The 26,462-nt window shown below is 42.3% G+C and overlaps 1 protein-coding gene across 21 annotated transcripts in view; it reads left to right on the forward strand.

Annotated features, from left to right (window-relative positions):
* Positions 1-20: 20 nt before the first annotated feature.
* The window catches only part of eif4g3a (eukaryotic translation initiation factor 4 gamma, 3a), a 45,475-nt gene continuing 19,033 nt past the window's right edge, over positions 21-26,462 (forward strand). For 3 of the 21 annotated variants that reach the window (XM_069532401.1, XM_020096648.2, XM_020096649.2), the window contains exons 1-10: positions 21-1,374; positions 10,077-10,149; positions 13,862-14,029; positions 15,644-15,736; positions 16,927-16,974; positions 20,696-20,716; positions 22,692-22,868; positions 23,843-23,954; positions 24,144-24,304; positions 25,136-25,270. In XM_069532401.1, the coding sequence (XP_069388502.1) occupies positions 1,211-1,374; positions 10,077-10,149; positions 13,862-14,029; positions 15,644-15,736; positions 16,927-16,974; positions 20,696-20,716; positions 22,692-22,868; positions 23,843-23,954; positions 24,144-24,304; positions 25,136-25,270 (1,152 nt within the window). In that variant the 5' untranslated portion in view covers positions 21-1,210. Of the gene's footprint in view, positions 1,424-10,076; positions 10,150-13,861; positions 14,030-15,643; positions 15,737-16,926; positions 16,975-20,695; positions 20,717-22,691; positions 22,869-23,842; positions 23,955-24,143; positions 24,305-25,135; positions 25,271-26,462 lie in introns of all 21 variants that reach the window. The other 18 variants (XM_069532402.1, XM_020096651.2, XM_069532475.1 and 15 more) reach the window with 14 other exon arrangements.

The following is a 26,462-nucleotide window of genomic DNA, read 5'->3' on the forward strand; positions in this document are numbered from 1 at the left end:
TGATTGGACTTAACTTCAACAGAAAGCAAACAATATGTTAGGAGCAATTGCCCCTGTCTCCAGGATGTAGAGTTTTATTCAGACCATCAGTTTGGGAGTTTCAGATTGGAGCTCTGGGTGAATGTTGACCAAAATCATGATTCACAAGTTAATAACTGTGTAGGCAAATCTCTGAAAAGTGGGTGCTTTTTTAAATATACGTGCATCAGATTTCAAACCTGGAAAACCAACTGATGGCCTGGGAGAACAGTTTCTAAACATTATGCAAGGCTTCAAGGTCAATCATACAACAACCTTTTTATGGGATTTTTGCATTCCTGCAAACTTGCAACTGCAAAGCAACCAAACAGACGGTAGGTGGCGCAGTACACACACACACAGGTCCATGGACTAGTTTGCTGCAGAGTATGAGAAATTAATCAAACCTCTCGGAAATCACTGATCACAACATGTGAACGCGTCTGAACACTGATCATCACACACCACCAGAAGGATTTCTGCACATTTGACATTTGTCTTGGATTTTTTTTTTTGCGTCATAAAGTTATTATCTGTATTTTATTTTATTTTTTATCCCTGCTGGACTTTTTATTCGTTTTAACTTATTTCTGGTCCAAACCGCGAAAAAGAAAATATTGAGGGGGAAAAAAATGGATACAAATCGATTTTGCGCGTGAACCAGGTTTTTTGAATCTCCGCGTTCGATTCGATTGGACCGAGCCTCGCGTTGGCTGATTAGCCGAGCGACTCCGTAACCGGCCGAGGATTGCCGAGTCGTCCTGTCCTGCCCGGACTGCTGGAAGCGGCCGCAACGCCATGTTGGCGAAGTCTCTCATCTGTGCGAGGAAGAAAATGATGGAGAACAGACCTGTCGAGAAGAGAAGGTAGATCGCCGACGGAGGCTCAAAACCGCGGCGACCATTCCCCCGTGAGAGAAACGAACCGAGCCGGATCCACGGAGGTTCCGGACGGACGAGGGAGGCGAAACCTCCCGTCGTCCCCATGAGCAGCACCGCTGATCCGAGCTGCGACTTTCCATGAGAAAAGAGACGTTTGTGTTGCTATTCGAGCTTCGCTGTCCCGCTTCGTTAAAGGGATCCGCGGCCTGCTTCAAGAAACTGCTACGCTTGCTCCATGCCTGCAAGCTAGCCGCTGTTCCTATCAGTATTTATTGAGGTATTGTTTTTATTTGTTACATTTTTTTTTTGCAATGAGTTTGCCACCGAAAGTGGTCCCCAAACAAGCCGCTGTCGCAGTGAGCGGACCTGGAAGTGGCCCCTCTCCGTCGAGCCAACTGCGGGCTGCCCTGACCTCCGTGTCTCTGCCGCCGGGAGCCCCACAAGCTCCGCAGCCCGGCGCCGTGCCGCCGCCTCAGTATCCTTTCACACGGCCATGGCTTGTGCTTTCAAACATATCCCCTCATGTGAGTATCCCCACTTTGCAGTTTTATTAGCGGCTGGTCGGAGAGGTTGGATGCGGGGGATGATGGTTTCATTTTGGGGGGCAGCTGCGAGGGGAGGGGACAATTAGCTAGCTAGGTATGCTAGCATTAGCTTATGGAGCCGGTTGTCAAAGCTAACGGAAATGTCAGCTTGGCTGTCGGTAGCTGTCGCTTCTCTAATCCCGCTAGTTTAATTTGATTAGATGTGAGTGCCCACTGAGCGCAGCGAGAAAACTCCATTTATCACAGGTTAGCTCCATCACCGGGAAGCTAAGTGGCTCTCCACACCGGCTGCCGGCTTTGTTCAGTTACCGCTGTTGGCTAGCAAGGTACATTAGCCTCTCCGCTGCTAACATTTGCGAGGCTAGCAAGTGCACAAGTCCGCGGAGGCACCACCGCAGAGCAGGGGAAGCTTCCAGCCCATCTCGGGGTGGTGACCCGGCGCTTGTTAATGGAGGTTAATGATAGCCAGTACAAGGCCCGGCTTGTGGGAATTGCCCATTTCACACAACATTAGCTTGTCGGAGGGGATGGGGGTGTTCCCGTGCACCTTGACGGGCCTGTCAGTCCCTGGGCCGGGGAGCTCTCTCTGGCCCACATAGCATGCGTAGATGAGCAATAAGAAAGTAGCAAGGTAGTTTCCTAACCTCCTCATCAGCTATATTAATGTTTGATGTAGTATAAACATGCAGGAAACCATCATCAGCTTATAAACGTGTTTAAAATGCCTCCTCATGCATCATAATTGTGTTTTACCATCTCCCCCACACATGCAGCGAATGACTACATCAGCATTTATTCCCAGGGCTTCCTGCTGCCACTGCCCCCAGAATATTCATTCACCTTTTGAGTTGACTCAGAGATGGTGTCTCTCTAGCCTACTTTCGGTGGAATGAAGTCACTGGTTATGTCACCCCAGCTCCTGTTTTATTTACAGCATGGTGGTGGTGGCGGCAGTGTGAGGCAGAGGATTAGGTCCAAGTCTCCTGTCTGTCAGTGGCACAGAGATGTGTCTGACAGCTTCCGCGGTGGCTTAGTTTTGGAGGTGTGATGTCTCAACCTGATTTCCTGCCACCCATGATCACAGCCACCATGTCTTCCTGTCTTCTGTACGAGGTTGCAGGTTATGGCACCGGGGAGCGTAATTAAATGAAAGCCCTCTCCGCTTACAGTGTGCTGCTGTTTCTTTGTATTTGTCTGTGAGTTAGATGAGTAAATCAAACACAGGAGTTAATGGTCTCTGGATTTGTTGTGTCATGTCCTCCTCTGACCCCCCCACCTTCTGAAATGACTGTTTGAATTTGCTTAACCTCCTTTCAGCTCTATGATCTAAAGTTCCTACCAGTTGAGTGCATAACAGCATCCTCTCCATTTACCCGACAAATGTCTTTTTAAAGGCATTGATGCATAACAATAAAATAGAATAATGGTAATATTCCTGTTTGTAAGGAGGAGATATTGTACCCATTGGCTTTTTGGTGTCATTCTTACTTAAAATGAATTTACTTCAGTGACCAGTCTGACCATGTTGCATGTGCCATCAGATCTATGTTGCACAGGAGTTAATTTAGTGAGAAGATTTGATTTTTTTCTGCACATGTTTGTTAGTTAGCGGGAATATGCAGAAACTACTCAACTATGACAGAATCTATTTACGAGTTTGAGATAAGATCATGAAGACTATTAAATTCAATCCAGAAAAAACGCCATATTGGTTATTCCTGTTAAATGTACCTTAAATTCAATCCAGTCAAGTGACCCTGCAATTAATCCTCATTCTATGAAATAAATAATTATTAGTGTTATAATGTGTTAAAAAGGAGTGATTCAGTTATGTGGTATATCTGGTGTCTCTGCTTTGCAGTGCTATCTCAGTGGATTATTTTGTATTTGGAATGTCTTTCAGTATAATGAAGTGTGATTTATGCATGCCTTATATCATCTGTTCAGTAGGTGGGGAGTTAACAGAAGAATAAATTATACTAACATCAAATGATGATAATTTAAAACTAGTCTGTTTTGTCATGGGAATCTTTTTGCAAGATGTCCCTGATGGACCCACATATATTGACCTCAGCAGTTCACTGGACAATATTTGATTTTCATTTCTGTATGAAAGTGTCACCACTTGTCTGACCTCTCACTCTGTGTGGACCTCGGAGGTCGGGAGTGTGGGAGAATGTGACTCTGTCTGGCCGAGGCTTGTGGTGTATGGGAATTCCCATTTGGAGGATGTCGTCTTAAGATGCACAGGGGTTGTGAGGGAGGCGTGTGTGCAGTTCACGGGATGGTATGGTGAGGGGGGGCAGTTTGTTTCTGTTCCTGGTTGCCAGAGAAACGCCCAGCGCATGCGTCTGCTGCTGCACTTGCCAGACAATGGCAGCACTGCTTAACATTCAGAACGAGAGGCCAAGGTGGCGCTTCCCACCATCTGCCAACAAAGGCCCAGGTCACTCAGCCGGCTTTAGCCCTCCCTTATTTCCTTCCATCCCCCCATAGCTCACCTCATCCCACTGCTGGCCCAGCTGAGAAAACGGAGGCTTTCTCCCCACTTTCGCCTGCTCCACTCTGTGTGCCTCCCCCCTCCAAACCCTCAGCTTTCATGATACAGTATTTTTGCCTCTCTTTGTATAGACTCACTACTTTTTCTGTCCCACAACATGGCAAATGTTTTCCCCTTCTTTTTCCTCATGATTTGTGTTTTTGCTTGGACAAAAAGATCAGCAGCATTTGCCTGTTAAGAGAAATCTAATGTAACCCTGTTGGCCAGGAATGCAGTGTCAGCCAGAGCTAGTTCTGAGGTGTTGCAACGTCATGTATGTACCCAGCTGGGAGGTCACACAGCACAGTAGTTGTATATTCCAGGACAGGTGTGTGCAGCCTGCATGAGAAGATATTCTCATGAGTCTACTCTCTGTGGGATGTTATAAATAAACTGCTGAGTTGTTGTGAGCCAGCATGCAGGACTGTTCTTTACAGAGAGGGAGTGGCTTGTTGAAGAAGACATCCTGCACACTGTCAGTGCTCTGCCTGTGTTTTTATCTGAAGTGATCTTAATGTGGTTATATTACTTCGGGCTAGAATTACCTGTATATATTTACTCTCAAGAAACATTTTTCAAATCCACTTAGTAAATGGTGATATTGGACATTTTCTCAATGCATTACAACCTTCAGCAGCTCCTACAGGACCACGTATTTGTGTAGTTTGACACTTTTCACAACTTTTACCAAAACTTGCGTCAGAGCAACAATTTATACATTGCTTTAAAAATGTACCTTTACAATTTGGTATGTAGCCTGCAGTGAGAATATACTGCAGAGAAGAACAGTTTTGTTTAAGGTCAGTTGTAAGTGTGGTAGATCTGCTAATTTGCGGCTGTTGACAGCTAGCTATGCTAGTCATTTTAGGCATTCATGTCAGTTGCCCATGTGTGCATGTCTTTGTTACCTCATCCAAGAGGTTTTCATTTTACTCCTGTCTGTTTGATTGTATGTTTGTATCTCTGAGTGTGTGAAATTTGGTGTAGCTTGATTGTATGTAAGTAGACTGTTGGGCCTTGGTGGAGGTGTGCGCTCTACTGAGTCACATTGTAGTTGGATATTTATTTTAGTCTTATTATGATACCTTATTATACATTAAGTAGTATAATGGGCATTTCATGGTGAAACTTGGTCTTTGTTAGTAATTGAATACCGTTTTATAAGCACAGTTGCCAAGTGTTTTTTGTCAGCTGGGTCATATTCTTTATCGCTCGGTCTTGTTGTGCTGCTTGCTGAGTTCATTGCTGCTGCTGCTGTTTAAACACGACCCAGTAACCTAGTGACAATTTGTTTAATTTCTCTGGCAGTGTAATTTTGCTCAAAATAAAATTATCACCTGTGGTTGACACACACACACACACACACACACACACACACACACACACACACACACACACACACACACACACACACACCGTTCAACAGCACAATCCAACCATTTCAGATTTCCAACAGCAGTTGTGTTGACAGAGTTTCCCAGAAGATTACTGCCACTGCAAAATAATATCAAGGTTGCTTCCACCATGGCTGGTTACTAAACTATAGGAAGCAAAGATTTTTTTCATGCATCTTGGCAGTGTTTGAGAGATACACAACAGACTGTGTAGCAATACGATTGCTAATGTTGCACATGTTTACACATGCTGTTGAAATTCTCATAAAAGAAAATAATGTTATGGTCTCTCTGAGATCAGTTGGTGGAGAGTCACCTGGAGACTTGACTTAATCAGATTATAAACTTGTGCTGAACTGGTGAAGCCCCTTCTATGTGTCCACATTCACTTCTTTCAGGTCCAAGTATTTAAGTAATGTTATTTTCTTCATGTCATCATCATCATGTCATCATCATCATCTCTTCATTGCAATTTTAGTCCCTGAAGTCTATATTAAGTGATACATTTAATGTGGATTTTATCTTGTCATTCTCATTAACTGTATATAAAGACAGATAAAATTGGAGCTGAATCATCTTGATTGCCCCCTGGTGGTTGGCTATAGTAAAGATCATAAACCCCATCTCCTCCATGTTAGCAGATGGGACACTGATTAAACCAAAAAGTCAAAGTCCACATCATATAAATGTGACTGTCATTTTAAGTAGCTGTTATCACACTGATGTATGTTTAAAGTGTTCATTTTTCTGGTAAGTTTGTTTTTAATTTTAATTATTTGAGCTATGTAAACAAGGTGAAACATCATGAGTTACTTCTGAGGATCACATTTGATCAAGCGCTTGTATCAGCGGGTCCTCAATATTGCACCTCCATCACTATATCATCATCTGGCTCCAAATGTAAGTGGTTTGTATTTATATAGAGCTCTTGATGACCACTCAAAGTGCTTTACAGTACAGTTCCCATTCACACACATTCATACAGGGCATCTATTAGCAGCACATTTTGTTTTATGAGGGGCTATTCAGGGTTCAGTGTCTTGCCCAAGGACACTTCGCCTTGCAGGTGGGGAAGACTGGGGAGACTCTACCCCTCAGCCCCAGTCGCCCACAAATGATGCTGTCCCTTTAAATTTAACACCAAAAGCAAATACAGTCGAGGCTACAGAGATCCAGAACCATTGTTGCCCAAGATTCGGTTTGGAAGAATTGAATCCATCAACCTATCAACTAATGGGGATACTATGGTGAAAGAGCAGTCCCTGCAGCAGCAGGCGGGCAGTGAGTCAGTGAGGAAGTGAGTGGCCAGCAGGAATGATGGTTTGTGTCTGCACCATCTGGGTCGTCTCCACTCACTTCCTGTGCCTCAACTCTGAACCCTCTGCACTGACATTTCCAGGTAGACGGCATAATTTAAATGAGACATAGTGAGTTCCTTAAGGGTTTTTTTATGCGGTAAAGGAATTACCTGTGTGTAATGTAATTTGTCTACAGAGCAGCTAAATCAGTATAAGTAAATCTAACCTCTCACTCTGACCTTCTATTACCTCTTTTTCATAAATATTGCTAGTGTTTTTTTCCACCTCACCGGGATGAGGTTATTAACCATGCAGCTGTGATCCATTCATTTTTTCAGTATTAGCAGTTTATTGAGCTGTATCACCCTCCTGAGCCCATCCTGCTCCTTGTAAGGCTGCAGCTTCTCTCCAGTCTTCCCCTTTCTCTCCCCCTCACACCCTTAGAACTTAAGTGGCTTTACAGTAAGCTAATGATGAAGCAGGGGCTGCAGCAGCTTTTTCATCCTAAATATGGCTTACAGGTCAGGGAGGGGTGGAGGGAGAGGGAGGAGTGGCCGAAACTCCTTTATGATCTTCTCAAGAAGAGGGATCAGGGCCGGTCTCGTTTTTTAATATTTCATCAGACTTAACATTGATGGCAGTAAACTAAAAGACAGCTTGGCTTTCTGTCAACAATGGCTGATGGCCTGGGACATAGTTCCAATGTCATAAGAAATCTGTGGTCACTTAAAGGTCCTTTCAAGTCTGAATAGCTGGAACCCTTGAGGTGTGGTTACCTCTACCAATGAGGGTATGTTTTCACCCTGGTCAGATTGTTGGTTGGGTTTGTAATAATAGATATAATGTAAAAACCACTGGACTGATAACCATGAAACCTGGTGGAAGGATGCGGTATGGATCAGGAAAGAACCCATGACATTTGGAAAAAGATACTCAGAGAATAATTCCTGGATCTGGATGAAATATATCAGACATGTTTTGGACTGAACAATTTGATGCAGATCTAGTGAATTTGAATGGGGTTTCAAAAGTGGACTGTTGGGCCTTGTCAGTGGTATGTGCCATTCTTGTTGGATTAGGATTATACAGCTATTTATTTCCCATTATCTAAACACTGCATTTCCTCATCTAATCGTGTAATTTTGTCCAGTTGGATGTTGCAGATACGTTTTCATCCGCACTGACAGCAGTGTCCCTGTCGTAAATCTCTCAGTTGACATTGTGCCTACCCTGTCTCCTCAAGCAGAAAATTAACGGAGATCAAACTAATGACTAATGTCTAATTAGTGCGGTCAGCCACTTTCATGGTTGGGCCTGATGCAAGCGATAGGAGTTTTGACTGCAGTGTCTGCATCCATCTGGTCACCTGGCCACCCACATGGATGGCCTAACGTAATGATGTTTTACCTCGGGAAATGTTGACTCAGTGTGATCACCTGTATGTGACGCTGCAGTGGAGCTGTTATCAGACGCCAGCAATATTTTTTACCACTACTGCCGCCATCCGTCCGTCCTACGCTGGCAAAAATAATCAAAGAAACGTTTGACGCATCACATCAATCAACTTAGTATCTTTGAGGTTTATTTATGCTAGCTAACTATTAGAAACCCTCAGAGAAATGATGTAGCCAAACATTTAAAAAGCTTTTAATATCAAAGGGAAATTTTGTTCTTTTCATGTAGAACGATTTTGCTGTGACACGATCAGTTATGCAGTTAAATAAGTCTCTGCTTTTTCTTTGCAGTGAAAATAGATTGTCTGCTCCATCTCATTGATTGAGTTTCAAAACGGGATTCTCCAAAATATATTTATATATATTCTACAATTACTACATGTTTGTCTTTTGAGATGATAGAAATCTGCGTACTGGTTTTTAGCAATTTGGATGCAGTTGTAACAAGAGTAGCTAAAATCCCTCAAGTCTCATCGTACCTGATCATTTGCTTCAGCTGAACTCCACATGGAAGCGTACCTGTTGCAGCAGCAGGTTAAACCCTAGGTTCACCTGTGCACGTCCTGTTCCCTTCTCTCTGTTTACAGTCCTCGACACAGTTGCCCATGCCAACTAGCGTTCACATAGAGCAGACGGATCAAGTTGCCTTACTGTTGCATCCTCTCTTCTCTCTTTCTGTGTCACCCACCAGACCTGGGTTGAGAAATATTTGGAAATAACTATTACCGTCAACTTTTTCCTTTTTATTTATGCTTTGTGACTCAGATAAGCAGAATTGTGTCGCTCACAGCTCACTATTATTGTGCCCCTTCTCCCCTCGACATCCAGTGAGAGTCTGAGTCTCTATAATTACTCCTAATTCCAGCATGCGACATTTACTGTGTGGGGATAGGCGTGTTGTTTTTCTAAATTCCCTGGCGATGAAACAGATAATGCTTCCTGCTGTGCTTCTGCTTTTTTTTTGAATCACGGCCCTCTTTTTAAATGATTCTTTTCACTCTTTATCGCACCCCCCCCCCTCCCTCTTGTGTTGTCGGTTACAAGTAGAGGTGCTGGCAGGGGGCCAAGGGAGATGACGGCCCCCGCAGGCGAGAGCAGAGTAAAAGAAGAGGACTTAGGGGAAAGAGAGGCCTGATTTGGATGAAAGGAAGAAAGCCAGACGTTCAGTTTCCCTTAAACCATATGACCAGCAGCGTGCGAGTCTGTCTGTCACAGACAACTGCTCAGTCAGGTTAATAACCACAGAGCCTCGTTATTTATGTCACATTCCTTCTTTGGACAACATCTGATTTATGTGACGCTCATTATTTAATGTTTCTGAAGCCCAAAAGAAAACTCACTTTAGTTTTAAGACTTAACGAAACATGGAGTGTTACAGGTTTATTCAGTGTCGCGACAAGAGTCACATTTGACCTATTATTGTAAGGGAACAGCAAGGGAATTAGTATGAAAGTTTGTTCTTCCCATGTAAGGCGTGAGCAGTTGTCTAATCTTCTGCTCTGTGTCCCCCTGCCTGAAGTAGTGCAGAAATCCATTTCTGCTTTTCCCTTTAACTCTTGCAAAATGGTGAAGGTACATAGTGTACTCTCAGAGATGGGGTATTTTGGGCGGGGTGGTGGGGGGTTCTTGAAATCCAACTAGCTGTCCTATTGGGTTTTTTAGGAAAGCCCTCAGGATCAGCTAATGCATTGGTCAAAGACAGAAATGTAAATTCAACAATCAGCAGCGTTACATCAACGTTTGCTGAACGGAAAATTCCAAAACACACCGGGTCAACGCTTCTCACATGGTTTAGTCAGCAACATGTAAATTAAACAGTGCCTCTGACATGACTTTGTAAAATATGATGGGAATCTTATCTGTCAAGCCTTCTGACTCATCTGGAAAATGAAACTAGTTTTAGGTTTCCAGTTACCTTGAGAGTTTTCCTTAATGCAACCTTTTCAGAATCCCACGGGTTCAGCCGTCACTGGACGATCGAATCTTCCCCACACAGCCTGGAGTCGCTGCAGTCTACAGCGTGAGTCACTGCATGCAGCCCCCTTCACAAACACGGTTAGATACTGAACATATCCACCTGTAAAGATAGCGCATTAGACACATAGAACTCATATCTACACTGTGCATTGTATGTAGCTTCATACGTTAATAAGTTTGAAGTTCATAACTTTACCAAAAGCATACACAGTTGTCAGTTTATTAGGTACACCTGGACAAGACTAATAGTTCTACCTTTAGTGAAAGTTATAGTCTTCATTTTTGACTTAAAAGGTTTTAGAGAAATGCTGATGCAACTTTTAAAAGCTGTTTTAATCCTTCCTGACTCACCTGAAAGTGCACATCACATGACCATTCATGCAAACTGGTTATGCACATAAACGGGAGGCAGCAAATGGTTGCTTAGTTGCAAAAAATACTATGAAGGACAAACAACAATAGTTAGAATTAGGATGAGGGATTTCTTTTCGTGGACCAACGACGAGGTGGAACCTTTACTGACAGTAAGCGTAAGCAACGCTCTGCCCTCGTTGAGTTGTGACTGGTGAGACCCAATCAGGACCCGATTTAGTCCGTATGGTGTTCTTGATTTTTGAATTCTAATTACTTTAGATTCAAACAAAAGCAGAGGTGGTTGTGTTTTCAAATCTCTCTGAAAATTCGGTAGTTGTGTTGGACAGCAGGTGTAAATGTAGCAATAGTGATGTTTTGTAATGCAAATGCATTTATCTGAATGAGTTTGGTTGCGTCCGAAATAAATCTGCTCACTCTCTCTTAAAACGTTTTCATAATTCATGATTTCAACATAGTGTCACAGTATTTGTTATTAAGATTTTTGACACTGAACAATCGAGCAATTCTTAATCTTAAACAATCTGCAAGAGGTTGCGTAGCTTTCACAGTCACTGTAAACATTAGTGAGTGATTTCTATTACGAGAAGAAGAAGACATGATGTTGTGATCTGAATGTAGGAGGCCTGTTGTGCAAACATGTCACTTCAGGGGACCACTGCCATTTTCTGACTCCTTCGGGGGTTAATTAACATTTTCTGTATCAGATATTTATCAAATATCTGAATAGTTCAATCAAATAGTTCTTATATTTGATTTTAACCTGCTCGGGGCATCAACATGTGAGTTAAAGGCTTCAGGCAGATGAATAGATTTGGGCACAGAATAGATTTATACTGTCCTCGTCTGAACTTTGCTCTCCTACACTGCTCTGGGATTCTCCGTTGATAAGCAGTACAGTATATATATTTACCTGGAGGGCAGTAAATTGGTTGACTGATTGTGACAATCCTGACGTTAAAGGCACAGATACTTCTATGTTCCTTGTGGCATACCTTGTAAATCAATGTTTACGACAGAGAAATGAACAAAAGAGTATTGATTTTCACTTTCACTCCACATTATATTGATTTCTGTTTCATGAAATAACTGGAACTGGAAAAAATAAATCCAATATCGACATTGTAGTTTTCATTTGTGGGGAAATATTGGCTTATGTGTTTTTGTGATCCCTATGGTGGTGCCACCTACATTATTACACCACAAAGAAGTGATAACATTCCTGTGTCAGGCAACACTAGGTAGCTGCACAATGTAAACTGTGCACAAAGAAAGTCACTGTCTATTCACATATGAGATTATTTATCTACTGTAACATAACAGTTGTGCAACCATTTTATATTTTTCCACCTCTGAAAGTCAATTTTTAGGGGTTAAGGCTGCAACAATGATGACACTGCTGTAAATTAACTCAGCCTGTGGCATGAAACAGGTTTTCTGTGCAGTGGATGCTGGGTTTAGCACTTTGCCTCCCCCCACCCTCTCTGCCCTTCATGCACAGCCTCTATACAGCCGCTTGCCTCCCCTCCCCCATCCCATCACTCTGTATGTCCTCAGAATCAGTCACTTGCCTGAAGCTGAGCAGGCTCCTCCCCTGGCAACAGCAGCTAGATTAGTTGCTTTATCCCAGGTCATCTGAGGGAAGTGGGCCACACAGAGAAGATGGAGAAATGCAGAGCGGCTTGCTACTATAGAGGCTGTACAGAATGTTCCTGTCTGTACCAAGTACATGTAAATGTGCTATACGTTTGGGTGTGTTTTTAAATGCCGGTATCTTTCTTTAAGGGGATATAAAGCTCTAATGGCCGGGGTTCTGTAAAAGGGGGAAAAGGGTTGTGGGAGGAGAAGAGGGTTGCCAAGCTTTCCATACTGTCTCAGTGCCTCCTACCTTTTCTTTCTGCAGTATCCTCTCTCTCATTCCCTCTTGTGTCAAGCCTGCTGCAGCAGCAAGCTACACCTGCAGTGGTGCCGACCCACAGCTGCAGCAGCCAGAGCCCATCTTGACACACTGCAGGCTAAGTCAACATCCACACTGATGCCTTTTAGTTTCTAAATGCATCACTTTTGCTGCGCTCACACCTGTCATCCACACTGCTCCAGAGTTTTTGATCCCTTGAAACGGGGAAGTTTAAGGAACCGTTGCTGGCCCTGTTATAGTTTGAGAACTCTGGGGTTGTGTTTTAGTCTGGATGAGCAGAAATGTGAGCTTTTGGAAACAATGACACAGATACCCACATTTGCTTCCTAATTGGGTCTGGTAACGTTGGCTTCTTAATTTTGGTGTCAGACATGACTCGACTACCGGCAACGGAGTGCAACACTGACCACCCACTTTTAGAATGGCTCTGGCTGCGGAAATTAATTTCCAATTAATTTTCCTGACATTTCAGAAAATCTCTATAAAGCGTTTCAAGCCTTGTTCTAGGCTGAGTAGTAGTACTTCTCCCTGACATTGCAAATAAAACACATTTTTCTGTAAGCGCAGTTGATATCATATGTACTTTTGGCTTCTACAGGAGCATAAAACATCATTCTTCCACCTTGTAACTTGTAGTGAGTGTAAATTGGATGTTTACGATAGTTTGCCTGATAATCAAAATCTCTTTTCAGAAAATTGATGTGAATTTGTTACTTTAGAACCAGACTAGAGTGAGGAGTCAAAAACATAGTTGTAAGGTAGCAAAGCAATATTTCCACCGTTATCTGTGTTTCAAGCAAATCAAGATCTTTCTTCTGACTTTTCCACAAACTCGGCAACCAAATACAATCGGCTTCCTCCTTACACCTGCTTACATGACCAGTACGCATGAGTGGTAATGTTATATGTTAGTTTCAGGTGCGTTAGTTTGTTTGACACAGAGCTACGTTCGTCAGGACCTTGATGGTTTTAATTCTAAAACGGCTTTTTAATGTGAACGTAGAGCTGAGTCAATTCTTAACTTTATGACGCTAACTGGGAAGGTGCCACCCTCAGCCGTCCACTGGCACATCAGCAGGGCTTGTTTAACTCGGCTCAGTTGTACCAGGTGCACTCTTTCTATCACAAATGAGTGGGAATGTAATATAATTTACTTGACCCAGTTTTGCCATATGAGGCCCAGACATCCTTGCACAACATGTTTTGGCACAGTGGGCCGCAGCAGAGGCCAGATCCCCATCGTTAGCCAACCGCAGCAGGCTTCAACACCCACAGATCCAAGTCCTTACCTCGGCACACATACAGGGGCTAATCCTGGAGCTTGAGTGCTTATTTTACATTCCTCGGCAGGAGGCAGGACTAATGATCTGCGGACTCCTGCCATTGCTGTTCTTCCTTTTACATCATTGTCTGTTCATCAGTCTGACTAAGTCACATGTATAATTCTACTGTGTATGTGATGCAGGTACCCAGGCATGCTGGCCCTCCTTACACTGCTCACGACATCACAAAGGGACACCCTAATTTGGCGGGCACCCCGCCCGGTCATGCCCACTCCCCGGCGCTCTCTCAGGTATCAATACCCACAGCTTCCCCATATCGCTACCCTAAGGGCTGGGAGACAGGCGGAGGGGTGAGTTTATCACTGTGTCCGCCGCCATCCTCTCTGCATATTCATCCTCTGTCTCCTTTGTTTATTTTTTTATTTTTTTCACCTGTGTTATGGCTGGGCGACAGTTCATTATAACTTATTGTTACCTAATAGACTTACATTGAATTTAACCAAAACTTGACAGTGTAAGAATTTGGACACTTGCTTAAATTTTAAATAATGACTTGAAACACTTAAAAAATAATTTTACACATTATGTTATTGCCACCAACATCGCCTACCCCTAACCTGTATTGTTTGTCTTTTATCACATCAACATTTTATGTTAATTATATTTATTTCTAAACAGCAATAATCCGTGTGCATGACTGTTTTTTATCAAATTCAGATTACATGTCAAATTGTAGAACATTTTCTGATTACTGCTGTATCAAAATACATCTACTGTATTCTATTCTGTACGACAGCTATTTCACAGTGAGCTCATGGTGTTGGATCATTTGCTCAACCTCAATTCAGATCACATTGGTCTGTTAAAACACACTGTAAGGCTGCAAAAGGAAAGAGGTTTGATACACAAGTGTCAACATTATTAACTCAACATTTTCAAGCATCGCCACTTCATGGTTGGACCTGAACTCTTTGTAAAGAAGCTCTTTAATAAAAGAAAGTAAATACAGGAGTTGTGCGTGTGAAATCCTGGATCCCCTCAGGGTTAAGGGCAGAAGAATTTAAACAAGATTTATTGATTTATGCGGATTTGAGATAGTAGGGGTTTGGTTAGTATAAAACATTTTCTTCTCTGTTTGTAACAACAATGGCATCTATACATGTGATGCAGACTGGATGGGGAAATAACAAAATTCAGAGGACCAGCTGGGATATCGAGGCTAACCATTATGGGAATATTCATGCTTTTGTAAGACGGCTTTTACATCCTCCATTTAGTTGAGGAAAAACCCCTAAATCAGCCTGACATGGACTCCTCAGTTTAAGTATTAATCATAAAGATTATTGCTGCATCCGTGCTGTCCTCAACAGGCATGTTGACACCATGACTCAGCTTCTCTGGAAGTATGAGACTACGCTCACAAGGACCCCAGATGTTCCTCTTTACCCATACAGCCTAATGGCCCACTGCCTCATCCTAAAGCAGCTCTAGTCTCTCGCCAGCCCTCTATAAATAGTCCTGTCAGCCAGCACAAACTGAAATGATCACAACTGTACCACCAGCAGCAGCAGCAGCAGCAGCAGCTCGAAGAACGGTCAGAATATCTGTTTAAACCCACCTCAGCCTGGCACCACTGCTCACGAGATAAAGGGACACGGGATTTGCAGTCCTTCAGGCTATCATTTATCTAATTGTGGTGCATAAACCCCAACACCAAAAACGTTTTCTCCTCCATCAGATGTGTTTAAACATATTTAACCACTTGTCATGGGTCATTTCTTCTATAAGAACACCAAGAATGGCTGTTTTACAGTGTCCTACAGTTGAATATTATGAACCTGAAAATGTGCATAAAGTGTAAAATGTATAGAAGAAATGACAAGTGACAGATTGCAGCGCAGCTCCTGGTTTGTGTTTAACAAGCCCTCTCCCTCTGTCCATCTCGCCCTCTCTTCTCTTGACAGTCTCCATACAACCCCGGACAAAATGCTGGCTCCGCCCCTCTAGTGTACTCTCCCCAGGCACAGCCAATAAATGCACAGCCACAGAGTCGCCCGGTGAGTGTCCCTCTGCTGTTTCATTTATAGCTCACCTACCTCAGAGCAACTAAACAGTTTGTGATTTACTATTACCGTTATTGAACGTTGGTGGTTTGATTCTGTGAAGGAGGGTTTTTGTGTTTAGAAGCTACCCAGAGCTTTCAATTTAGCTCAGTGTGTATTTGATGAAGTCTCCTGCTTTGCTGTTTGTGGGTGATGGCAGTATATCACTTAAGTTGAAATTCATTATTAGACCCGTGGATTGTATTTTGTATGAAACAATATTTTCTTTTTCTACAAGCTGTGAAATCATGGCTGGCTGTGGATATTTACTGTGAGAAATTTTAGTGTAATGTCAATCTCATTTGATCAGTGTAGTCTATATTGAGATGGGTAACATATTAAGACCTTTAGAGAAAGTAGAATCCAAATATATTCATAACATTCTAAGTACACTTATATTAACATTATTTATGAATTTGAATTTAATTGATGGTTCCTGCTCATCAGGAGAGCAAGACTAACCAGACCTTAGTCAGACTGTGTCCACTCATGCTGGAGGTCTTGTTTTAAACTGGTTATGTTTGTCACTTAGGATTTGGGAAATTCTTGAAGTCCTATTGACAATTTGGAATTATAAACATTGTCCAAGGTGACAAAACTTCCAACAAGATTTTTGAAAAATAATTGTCACGATAAGTCTGACATTATTTTTTCTGATAGGTTTGAAGACAGATTTTTGCTGAAGGTTGTGGTTTTAAACTTTATAAACTTTCTTTGTGGACAGAGAATCACAACCACTTTATAAAGCTAAGGTAGATCAATTGTGTTTTATACCTCCTCTCTGTGCTTGCACAATAATAAGCATCACATCAGTATAAATTTGACTTGTTTTTTTGCATTATAATACGATAATTATTGATATTGTTTTATTGCCCAGCTGTTCATTTTATTGTAAATCTAGTTTCTCTGCCGCTTAAATCTGCGAGCTACTATTTGCAAACACACACTTTAACTTTGGTCTGTGCATCATGTGCCACTTGTCTTTTAAACCTTTGTTGCTCTGTGATTTTGTTCCGTATTTTCAAGCATCGGCCTCCATCACTCATTTTATCTCTGTGTCTCTCTTGTGCTCTTTCTCCTCCTCGCCCTGCTTTGCCATCACTGCTTCTCTCTCCTTGCTGGACCTCTCCTCACTCCCCCACCAGTTTGCTACGGGCCCTCGACCGACCCACCATCAGGTAATATACCCCACTGTACGTCCCCTCCTGCTCCCCTTCTTGCACCATCATCATCATTATCATATCAGTTTGCTGGTGCCTGCATGCAAAAAAGGCTCCTCCATGGTCATAAAGTCTCAGATTTGAAAGCTTACAAATATCATGGACACAGTTTAACATGTTTTAATAGTCATGTGAGTGTGCTGCTACATAATCAAGAGACCCAGCCAGGTGCACAGAACAGTTTCTTGATGGGTGTGACTTTTCTTTTTTTCAGGTTTATTTTTATGGTGACATTTGTCTGACTCACCAGATGTAGACTGTGGGTATAAGCTTGACATTGGCAGTGCGTCTCATACAGAATACTGTTACCCCTCTGCTTCAGGCCTGTTACTGTTCTCAAAACCCCTTCTTCTACCTCATAACTAGCAACCTGTACGCTGAAAATAATTCCTTTGGAGATTTGGATCGTAAAGTCTCACAGTTGATAATTATTTCGCTGTGTTTTCGTGGGCAATAAGCCTTTTTAATAAGTTTCCCCAACATTATTTTTGATTCTGCATCCTGGCGTTTGCACCACCCACGATGACTTGGTTTACAAACATAATCCAAACAAGGCAGTTTGTTCTATTCCCTCATAGCAGAATGATAATGAGTGCAGCCAGACCTTTCTCCAGTGCTGACACAGCACTGTGGCGATGGCTCCGGCTGTGAGAGACTATGATGAGATTGAAATTGGTAAATCCCAAATAAAAGTGAATTGGTATTACATAGTCTTTACAGGTTTAATTGTAATGAGGCTTGTGTGTGTCCTGGGCCCGAGTGCCAAGTGGAACAAATAACTGCAGAGTCTCTCAGCCTCCCTTACAGATTAGAGTGTTTATAAGTCAGTTTCACATGATCAAACCTTGTCCTTGATTGGATTTACCACACACACACACACACACACACACACACACACACACACACACACACACACACACACAGTTGTGTGTTCTCTGCTTGTGTAAAGGAACCTCATTAGTCTGCATTTGTAAACCACAAAAATTTGAATTTATTTCCCTGCATTATTTGAATTCAAATAGAGTGTGTTTGAATGGAACAGCCTTGTGAGCCCATTGTATTTTATTTTCGGAGTCTGGGAGCTGACTTGCTGTCGCATCTCGACACCATTCAACACACTCCCTGGCCTAATATTAGCTGACTGGTCATAGAATAAAGCCTGACTAGTGCCAGTTGTGCTTTACACAATGAAGGGCCCTTATGTGCAGCAGAAAATTGGGACTAAATATCAGTTCTTGTGCTCCTCGCCAAACAAAGTTTGTTTTCCCATTTATTTTTAGTTTCATTTAAACATAGAAGAGACGTTATCTCCCATCAGCACTGGTATTTTTGATGAATCAGTTAAAGCCTGAAAATCAAAAAGGGGACATTTGTTATTTTTGTGCATGCATTGCTATAACTTTCTAATTTTTTGCAGTGACAACACCATCATGACACCATGGCTCATGGTTTCCAATAATTACATTAATGCGCTGTAATCAATTTGGCTGTTTAATTGTTTTGTGGAACAAAATTTCACACACTCTGCTTAAAATGCCTGATCCATGAATTATTTCCTAGTTATTGGTGAAAAAGTAAAAAAAAAGAAGTCCTTTCTCACAATGTCAACAGGAAGTGATCCCTGGATCCGCCCCTTTGTGCGTTTAACCGTACCTTTCCCAGTGTAAGAAGACGAAGTTATGAGGGATAGCCAGTGGTCATCAGGTTCACTGTCAACAAGGAAAAGGGCTGGGACAACTGTGTGGCCCCAGTGTTTGGGTTTATGACTAACATTTGTGTAAATGACACTGTGATGGATCCTGTTAGACAGTTGACACTTTGTGAACCAAAGGTCATTAGATAACGAGGGCCATGTTAATGTGTTCAATTCCGGTGGTGCAGTATTTATGATGTTTGTGAATTATCTCCTGGACGCTAAGAGTCTTGGACATTTCAAGGTGCTGACATTCAGTGCATGTGACTTCCTGTTATTGTTGTGTTAGTTGATTCATGTTGTAATGATTAATACAATTGCCCCCTCCAAAGACTGATGTGTTGTTCACACCACAAAGATGTGTCCTGACTAAGTTGTTAACTAACATCCTCACCTTATGGATGCTTCTGTGTGGGCAAATCTTAACAGACTATTAATAGTATGGTGTCAAAATGTGTCGGATGTGTTTACTGCCATTGGTGTAATACACACACACTGTGCATGCCCTGGCTGTCACAAACTGGCGCTGGGATCCCTTGTGCCACCACGGAAGTGGAGTTGGAAAGCAGATGTAGCTGAACAGTGGCCTTTTATACCAATGGAGAAAACAGCCATTGTCCCACTGAAACACACTTGATGCACAGTGAAAGGGTGCAGAGGGATCAGAAAATTAATTAATTTGGCCAAAAGTCTGTCTTCAAACAAGAATCATCTTTATTTCCTCTCATCCCCCACTTAAGGGTGTAACTGACCTATTTAGATATCAGACGCAGCTCTGGAGTATGACAGTGTTTTTGTGTTTGTGAAGCAAAAGGTCAAAGTCAGTGAAAATAAAACATAAAAACAAAAGCGCTTCACAGTGTAAATTACTCCATTAATCTGAATTTGATCCGTGAATTTGTTGGCCTTGAAAAGTGGAAATGTCATGCGACGTCAAAACCATAGACTGTGATAGACGTGTCTCCAGTTCATCTCGTTATCCCAGATACAAGTGATACCATCTTGCACTTGAGTCAGAGTCTGTGAATTAGTGATCGTGGTGTGGGAGCGGCTGTAGCAAGGTTGAAACAGGTGCTCGATCAATTGTGAGTCAGTCTCAGCTGCATATCATGATGTCTCAGGCCATTTTTACAGCATATTTAAAAACTTAAGACAACAATTTTGGGAAAAATTATCGCCAATGAAAAATTCCTCCTATCCACTAACATGCAGGAGGCAGGTTTATGACCTTAAGCTGCAACCAGCCAAGGAAACATCGGGACACTTTGGCTTCCCTTTCAGGGAGCTGTCATGCCGCCCATCTTTTTATACAGTTATATTTTTTAAGAGACAGGAATTATTGCATCACTAGTTTGGCAGCGGTTATGTGTTCTTCTGCTATACAGCAAAAACAAAGGGCAACAAAAGGTTTAAACTCTGTTGTTCTTTATCATAAATATTGTACCAGACTTCCAGGGTAGTGAGGTGACACCTATCAGCTCCGTAATATAGAAAGATGTCTGTGAATCCAATCACACTTTGCTCGCGGCCCTCAACATCATATCTGTTGCTAAGTCAGCTCTGCAGGTGACAACCAAGTCCCACCGGGAACTGAAAACTGCATTTTGGCAAAACGAGAGGCCGACTGGCGCGTAGGCTCAGGCTGCACAATGAGAGAGAAGAAACACTAAGTAAAATGTGGTGAGAGAGGCTTGTGTGCACATACTGTATGTATGTGTCTGTTGCGCGAGGGTGACACAAATTATTTGACATTTTTGAGTTTTCAGATGTTTTCCCATTCTTCCAATTTACCAGCACTGATTCAGATTTTCTTTTACATGGTATGAGTTGGTCTTTTATGCTCCGGACCAGTCACTGTGTTAAGTGGATGAAAAATTACGTTGAATAGATTCCTGCCTTCGTGTGTGGGTGAATGATGCTTGTTCTTTGTACTGAGGCTTCAGTCTCACCAGTGCAGTCTCCCATTGGCTTTTTCTCTCTTTCCTGCTTTCAATACTCAAGGGAGGATTCAGGCCCATCCAGGTAACAATTAACTCTGTTTAAAAGTCTCTTGAGACCTGCATGGCATGATGAGGATCGTCCTTAAATGATCCCATCCCTACTAACTTCTAACCCTGTACATCCCCCTTCATTCTCACTACAGTGAATGCTCAGATGCGAGGACCTTCCTTTTTTTTATCATCATTATCTCTACATGTCCTGTCCTTAATCCTGTAGCGGATCATTACTAAACTTCTCAGTTCATAATTTTGTAATCTTAGCTGCATTTCATGATTCATCTTTAATGAGCTTGCACAATTTAATGAACAGCATGTGGGATGAAAGAGTGTTTTGCAGTATATTACTCCTTTAAATAAGTGTTCAGTTCCTTTCTATGTCCGAGTGATGAAATGTGTACTACTTCTTGGAAATATCTACAATGTTATTTAATAGAAGCTCATTCCGAAGATTTCCTTACACACATGAAGAACGCAGCAGGAGGTTTGCCTGGATCACACACTTTCAGATCAGCAGGAAAATCTCTTAAACATTCAGATGAGGGGCAGCGCCTGAGTAGAGCATGTTGGAGGGATGATGTTAAAAAATCTGCTGCGGAAATCGCATGTTTTTTGTAAAAAGCATATTGACTTTGTTGGCGTCTTCCACGTCTGTTGCATCTCTTTCTCATCTTTTCCTCACTTTTGCGTCCGTTGCATGTTAGAAACGCCATCGACACACACCCACTTGCTCCCTGTAATTTTTCTGCACATTTTCCTGTTGTATTCTCACTGTAGCAACTGACTCAGACATTTGCGCTGAGAACTTGTCTGTTGACTCACATTTCTTATCGTACCAGTGACTTTACAGAGGCCGTCTTAGTGTAGCTGGTAATGAACAGTTTCCCGGTTATGTCCCGGACTTGCTCTATTTACAGTAAAGTAAGCCATTGAACCTGATTTATTAAGTTGAAGGTGATTTCCCTCCTGGGTATTTTTAGATTGCTTTACAGCATTGTTTATTGTGCTCTCCTTCACCGGAGCACGCTCACTGCAGGCGGGTGTTCCCAACCTGGGCCCTAGTTGTTTGGAACATAGCTGTTCATTGTGCTCTTCTTTCTGACTGGCACTCAAAGATTCCTGCATTAAATTTTATGCACTGTCCAACAAACACAAAGCTCGTCATTAAACTTAATTAAACATTAAACTCTCAACTGATTGAAACATGTTCTAGAAGCCATTGTAGCTGAAGTCTCTACAGCAGCTACAGTTTTATTTTCTACATCGTCAGTGCTCTGTGATCCACAAGAAAAGGCCATATTGCTGCTTGATGAACACAGCTGTGTCACGTGTCACACTTTTAGTACAACTGAAAGGTTGGCTGAGCAGGTCGGGCACAGAAAGAGGTATTTGCAGCCGTTCAGCGGGAGCTTATATTTTATAACTGCTGTGGAGTCTGGTAAAGCATTTGTTGCTCATCAGAAAATCGTATGGGTTTCTCTGAATAAATGCTGAAATACAAATCGCCAAAATTCAAAAGCAAAAAGTATCTGAACAGGGTTGTGCTCCCTACTTTGTAGATGGTATACATCTGATTCATGATTTTCTTCATTTGAATATTACGTCTACATTTCAGTGAGGTTTAGTGAAGTAATTCAGGTAAATTATGAGTTGTTTATTGAAGCATAAAGTTAGTTTAACGGGCTGCATCTCTGCATGAAAATCATGAAGCAGTTTACCCCTCAGTGGTTGAAATCTCATGGTCTGCAGCAATGAGGAGAGTTCAGAGAAATCTGTGGGGCTGGTCCTTTTTTTTTTTTGTTTGTTTTGTTTGTTTGTTTTTTTGCTGCTGATTAAACACCAGCGGTGCCTCACTGTGAGAAATGTGTTGGCCAAATGGTGAAGACGTCAGAAAAACTGAACTTGTTTCTATTTTAGATAAAGCATGGCAGCCTGCAGAAATGAATCGTACTTAATGTCTTCTGTTATCTCTGTGTGTTTCTCTCCCGTCTTACCTTCAGTTTTTCCAGAGGACTCAGATGCAGACTGCGAGGCCCACCATCCCGACAAACACACCCTCCATACGGCCTGGCTCACAGACTCCTACAGCCGTCTACCCCACTAATCAACCAATCATGATGACCATGGCGCCCATGCCTTTCCCTTCCCCGCAGGCTGCACAGTACTACATCCCACAGGTAAAACAAACACACTGACCTGGGGACAGTTGCGTTGTTTGCTCTCATTCAGGGGCGGGGAACCTTTTTTCCTATCAAGGGCCATTTCAATATTTATAACCTCCTTAAAGGGCCATGCTAAATTATTGATCACATGTATCGCGCTAGCCTTTCTAATGTAATGGCTGGCACTGCTTCCTCTGATGTCAGGTGATAGTGATGGTGACGCTACTTGCAGCTTGTTTTCCAGGTTTGTGTGAGTTCCTTGAGTGGAGCTAAGTCCGTTTAGAAAAGAGCAGCTCACATTAGTAGGCTGGCTCAAACAGAAACACACACTTTAGTCTATGTCTCCTTAGAATAAGAAAATCCTCAGGCTGAACTCAGTTTATAGAGCTTGAGCGGAGAGAGTTGTCGTTTGTGTTGTCAGTCTCGAGCTGTTTCTACATTTAACAGCTTAACAAATATACTCCTGCAGGATTTTTTTTTCTCACTCTCCAGCATATTCAGATGTCATAGCAGACTCTTCCTCTTGCGGGGTAGGAAAATGCAGTGGTTGCACACGATGCACAATGCACTGCAGTGGAAACAAGGCATTCCCTATTCTCCTTCTGAATGAGGGTTTTTTTCAGTTTCATGTTGCATTATGAGCTATTGAGTGTGGACTGATCAGTTGTATTTCAAGGATTTGAGCTGCAACACAACAACATGTGAATGGGTGTAAATGCAGTGTAATGGCATTTATGGTCAGAACGAACATGGGTCTGGAAAGTATGGAATTTTGAAATCGAAAATGTTTGGGAACTCTGAAATTCATATCATTGTTAAAAGTTGAATGTTTGGGAAATGTGCTCAAATAAAATCCCTAAAATAAGATTGGAATGTTAAAAAATAATATACGTGCTACATTTTTGAAAAGGACATTGTACATTATTTGTCTTGTCCTCGCTGATGATGTGTTTTGTTAATATGTTTCTCCTTGTCCTCTTTACCTGCAGTATCGCCACAATACGCCCTACGTGGGACCTCCTCAGCAGTATTCTGTTCAGCCCCCAGGGTCTGGCACCTTCTATACTGGTCCTGGGCCGGGGGAGTACCCTGCCCCATATCGTGAGTCATTAATCCAACACAGATTACACATCCAGCACTATTCCCACATCCCACATTTAAAGTAGTTCACCACACAGTAGCACAAATACACACTACCTAGCAGCCACGTGTGCCCACAGAGCAGGGAGCCTGTCTGCGTTTTACTAAAATCTCTTTTCTGTTTTTTCTTTTCTCCCAAAACTCATCCAGATCCCCTCAGGTACCACCCACCTGTCTCGCCCTCTGTCCCTGCTCCCGTTCCCACAGCTGGCCCACCTTACTACCCAGGACAGACTGTGTACCCCCCATCACCCCCCATCATAGTGCCTACACCACAGCAACCTCCACCAGCCAAGCGTGAGAAGAAAACAGTGAGTATCTTAGGAGTTCCTCTTGGCCGCTCCTGGAACTACATCGCTGAATCCCTGAGCTCAGTTCAGCTGAGGTCAGTTGTTGACTCGATTCGGGTCGAGTTGAATAGATAGAAACGGAGGTCAGTTGAGTTCAGTGGTTCAGTTGAGTTTACTGGTTCACTTCAGTTGAGTTCAGTGTTTAAGTCAAATAAATATAGTTTCAGTTTAGGTCGACTTTAAGATTTAATTGCTACAATATATCTAATGAATAGAATCCACAAACTACATTTCTTACCAAAAGCCATGGAATAATTTATTGTTTTGCTTATAATGACGGCTGATAAGAGCCTTTCATAGACGTATCAGTATCGGTGACATCAACATGAATATGAAAAGTTTTATTTTACCAAATGAAAAATGTTGAAAAGATCATCCATGTTTATATTTTATGGAATGTTTTTATTTTATTTTAATTCATAGTTAATAATAAGGTTTGTGGTTAAACTGTAAAATGTCAAGCCATAATTACATCTCTTTGCCGTGAGAGTTAGAAAAATTTAGGTATCGGTCGATATAACTGCACTGGAATTTTTTTTTACTCCTTAATGGTGGTGTTGGCGTAGTCCCCCCCCAAATCTATATTTGTTGGGCTCTACTAGATCTATAGAAAGAATGAATGGATATTTTACGAACATGAAAAGATGTATCCATGTTGCATGGATCTGAAATCATGCCTCAGTATCATTTTGTAACAGTGTGTAACACAGCTGACGGCTCACACACATGTGGCAGAGTACGAGTCTTTCAAAGACGTGGGTGCTTTAGTGAGGTTTGTTTTTTGTGTCATTGTCCTCCCAGATCCGTATCCGGGACCCCAATCAGGGTGGCAGGGACATCACAGAGGAGATCATGGCAGGAGGTTCAGGGAGCAGGAATTCAACACCTCCTGTAGGCCCCCCCTCCTCTACCCCCACCCCACCACAGGTGAGGCTCTCACTCTCTCACACACTCACACTCACCCATCTCTCACCCGCAGTAGTTACAGTGGAGGTATGTAGAGTTAGCAGCAGCTCATTAGCCAGGATCTTTAGCTGAGGGGTGGAGAGATGTCTCGTGTTGCCTGGTAGCAGTGTGAGCTCTCCGCTCTAATCCCTTTTGCTCTCCACCATGTGGGTGACAGACAGGGCACAGCGTCTGTGTCATTTACACATCTCGCTTTCTCTTAAGAATTTCACGATGACTTTGAGTCCAAACTGTTACATGCCTATCGGCTGTGGCTCAGCACATGTTTACATTACCCAATCAAAGACTTACTGATTTGCAAAATAACAAAAAGAGTAATTACACACTATATATTTATAGGTGGAGGTCATGGCTTGTGAAAAAAAACACTTCTTTTTCATAGTTGTATAGTAAATTCAATGTAATGTCTGTCATTTGATACCTTCTTCCTTCCTGTCACTGTTTCTTATCACTCACTGTCTCTTACAGTAGATTACCTATGTACTGTGTGTATGCTCCTTCTACAGAATCCACTCAGGTCTGCCATTCCCATTCAGTTCTCTTCTTTAAACCTGCGGTGTAGATCTTTTGTCTCCCCCTGGCAGTGAGAGTAATTACACACTGTCAACATGTGCTGTTGACATATGCTTCGTATGTCTCCTTGCCACCAATTGATTTCTTTCTTTGACGGCTGCCAAGTTTCTTTATTTTTCTATTTGGAGGAACAGAAACCCCTCTAGGCTCTTTGCCATCAGCTCATCCATATTTCTAGTTGCTGTTTTCTACTCCATTTCTGTCCATGTGTTTTTCCCAGCAAATCAATCATTGCTGGTTGATATAAAACACATCACAACACCATATTTAAAAACTCTGGTAAACAAAGAAACTACAGAATTGATAGATTCCAGGGTTTGAATGTAACAAACATTCATTTATTTATAAAAGTTCCACATTTCAGCTTTAAACCAAATAATTAATCTTTGTCTTTTGGCCTTCTAGTAAATGGGTAGAGAGGAGTGTTTTTAACCTAGATCTTTGAACACTGGTTTTACAGTCTCAGGGAAACAAGGTGTTTATGCTGAAAACCACTGTACAAACGACAACCGCAAAAAAATGTAAGAAATTCAATGAACCCACGAGAGACAACCTTCCTGGATTCTGAAGAGGGACATTG

Source organism: Paralichthys olivaceus, chromosome 2 (assembly GCF_024713975.1).
Source record: "Paralichthys olivaceus isolate ysfri-2021 chromosome 2, ASM2471397v2, whole genome shotgun sequence".
NCBI classification, from domain to species: Eukaryota; Metazoa; Chordata; class Actinopteri; order Pleuronectiformes; family Paralichthyidae; genus Paralichthys; species Paralichthys olivaceus.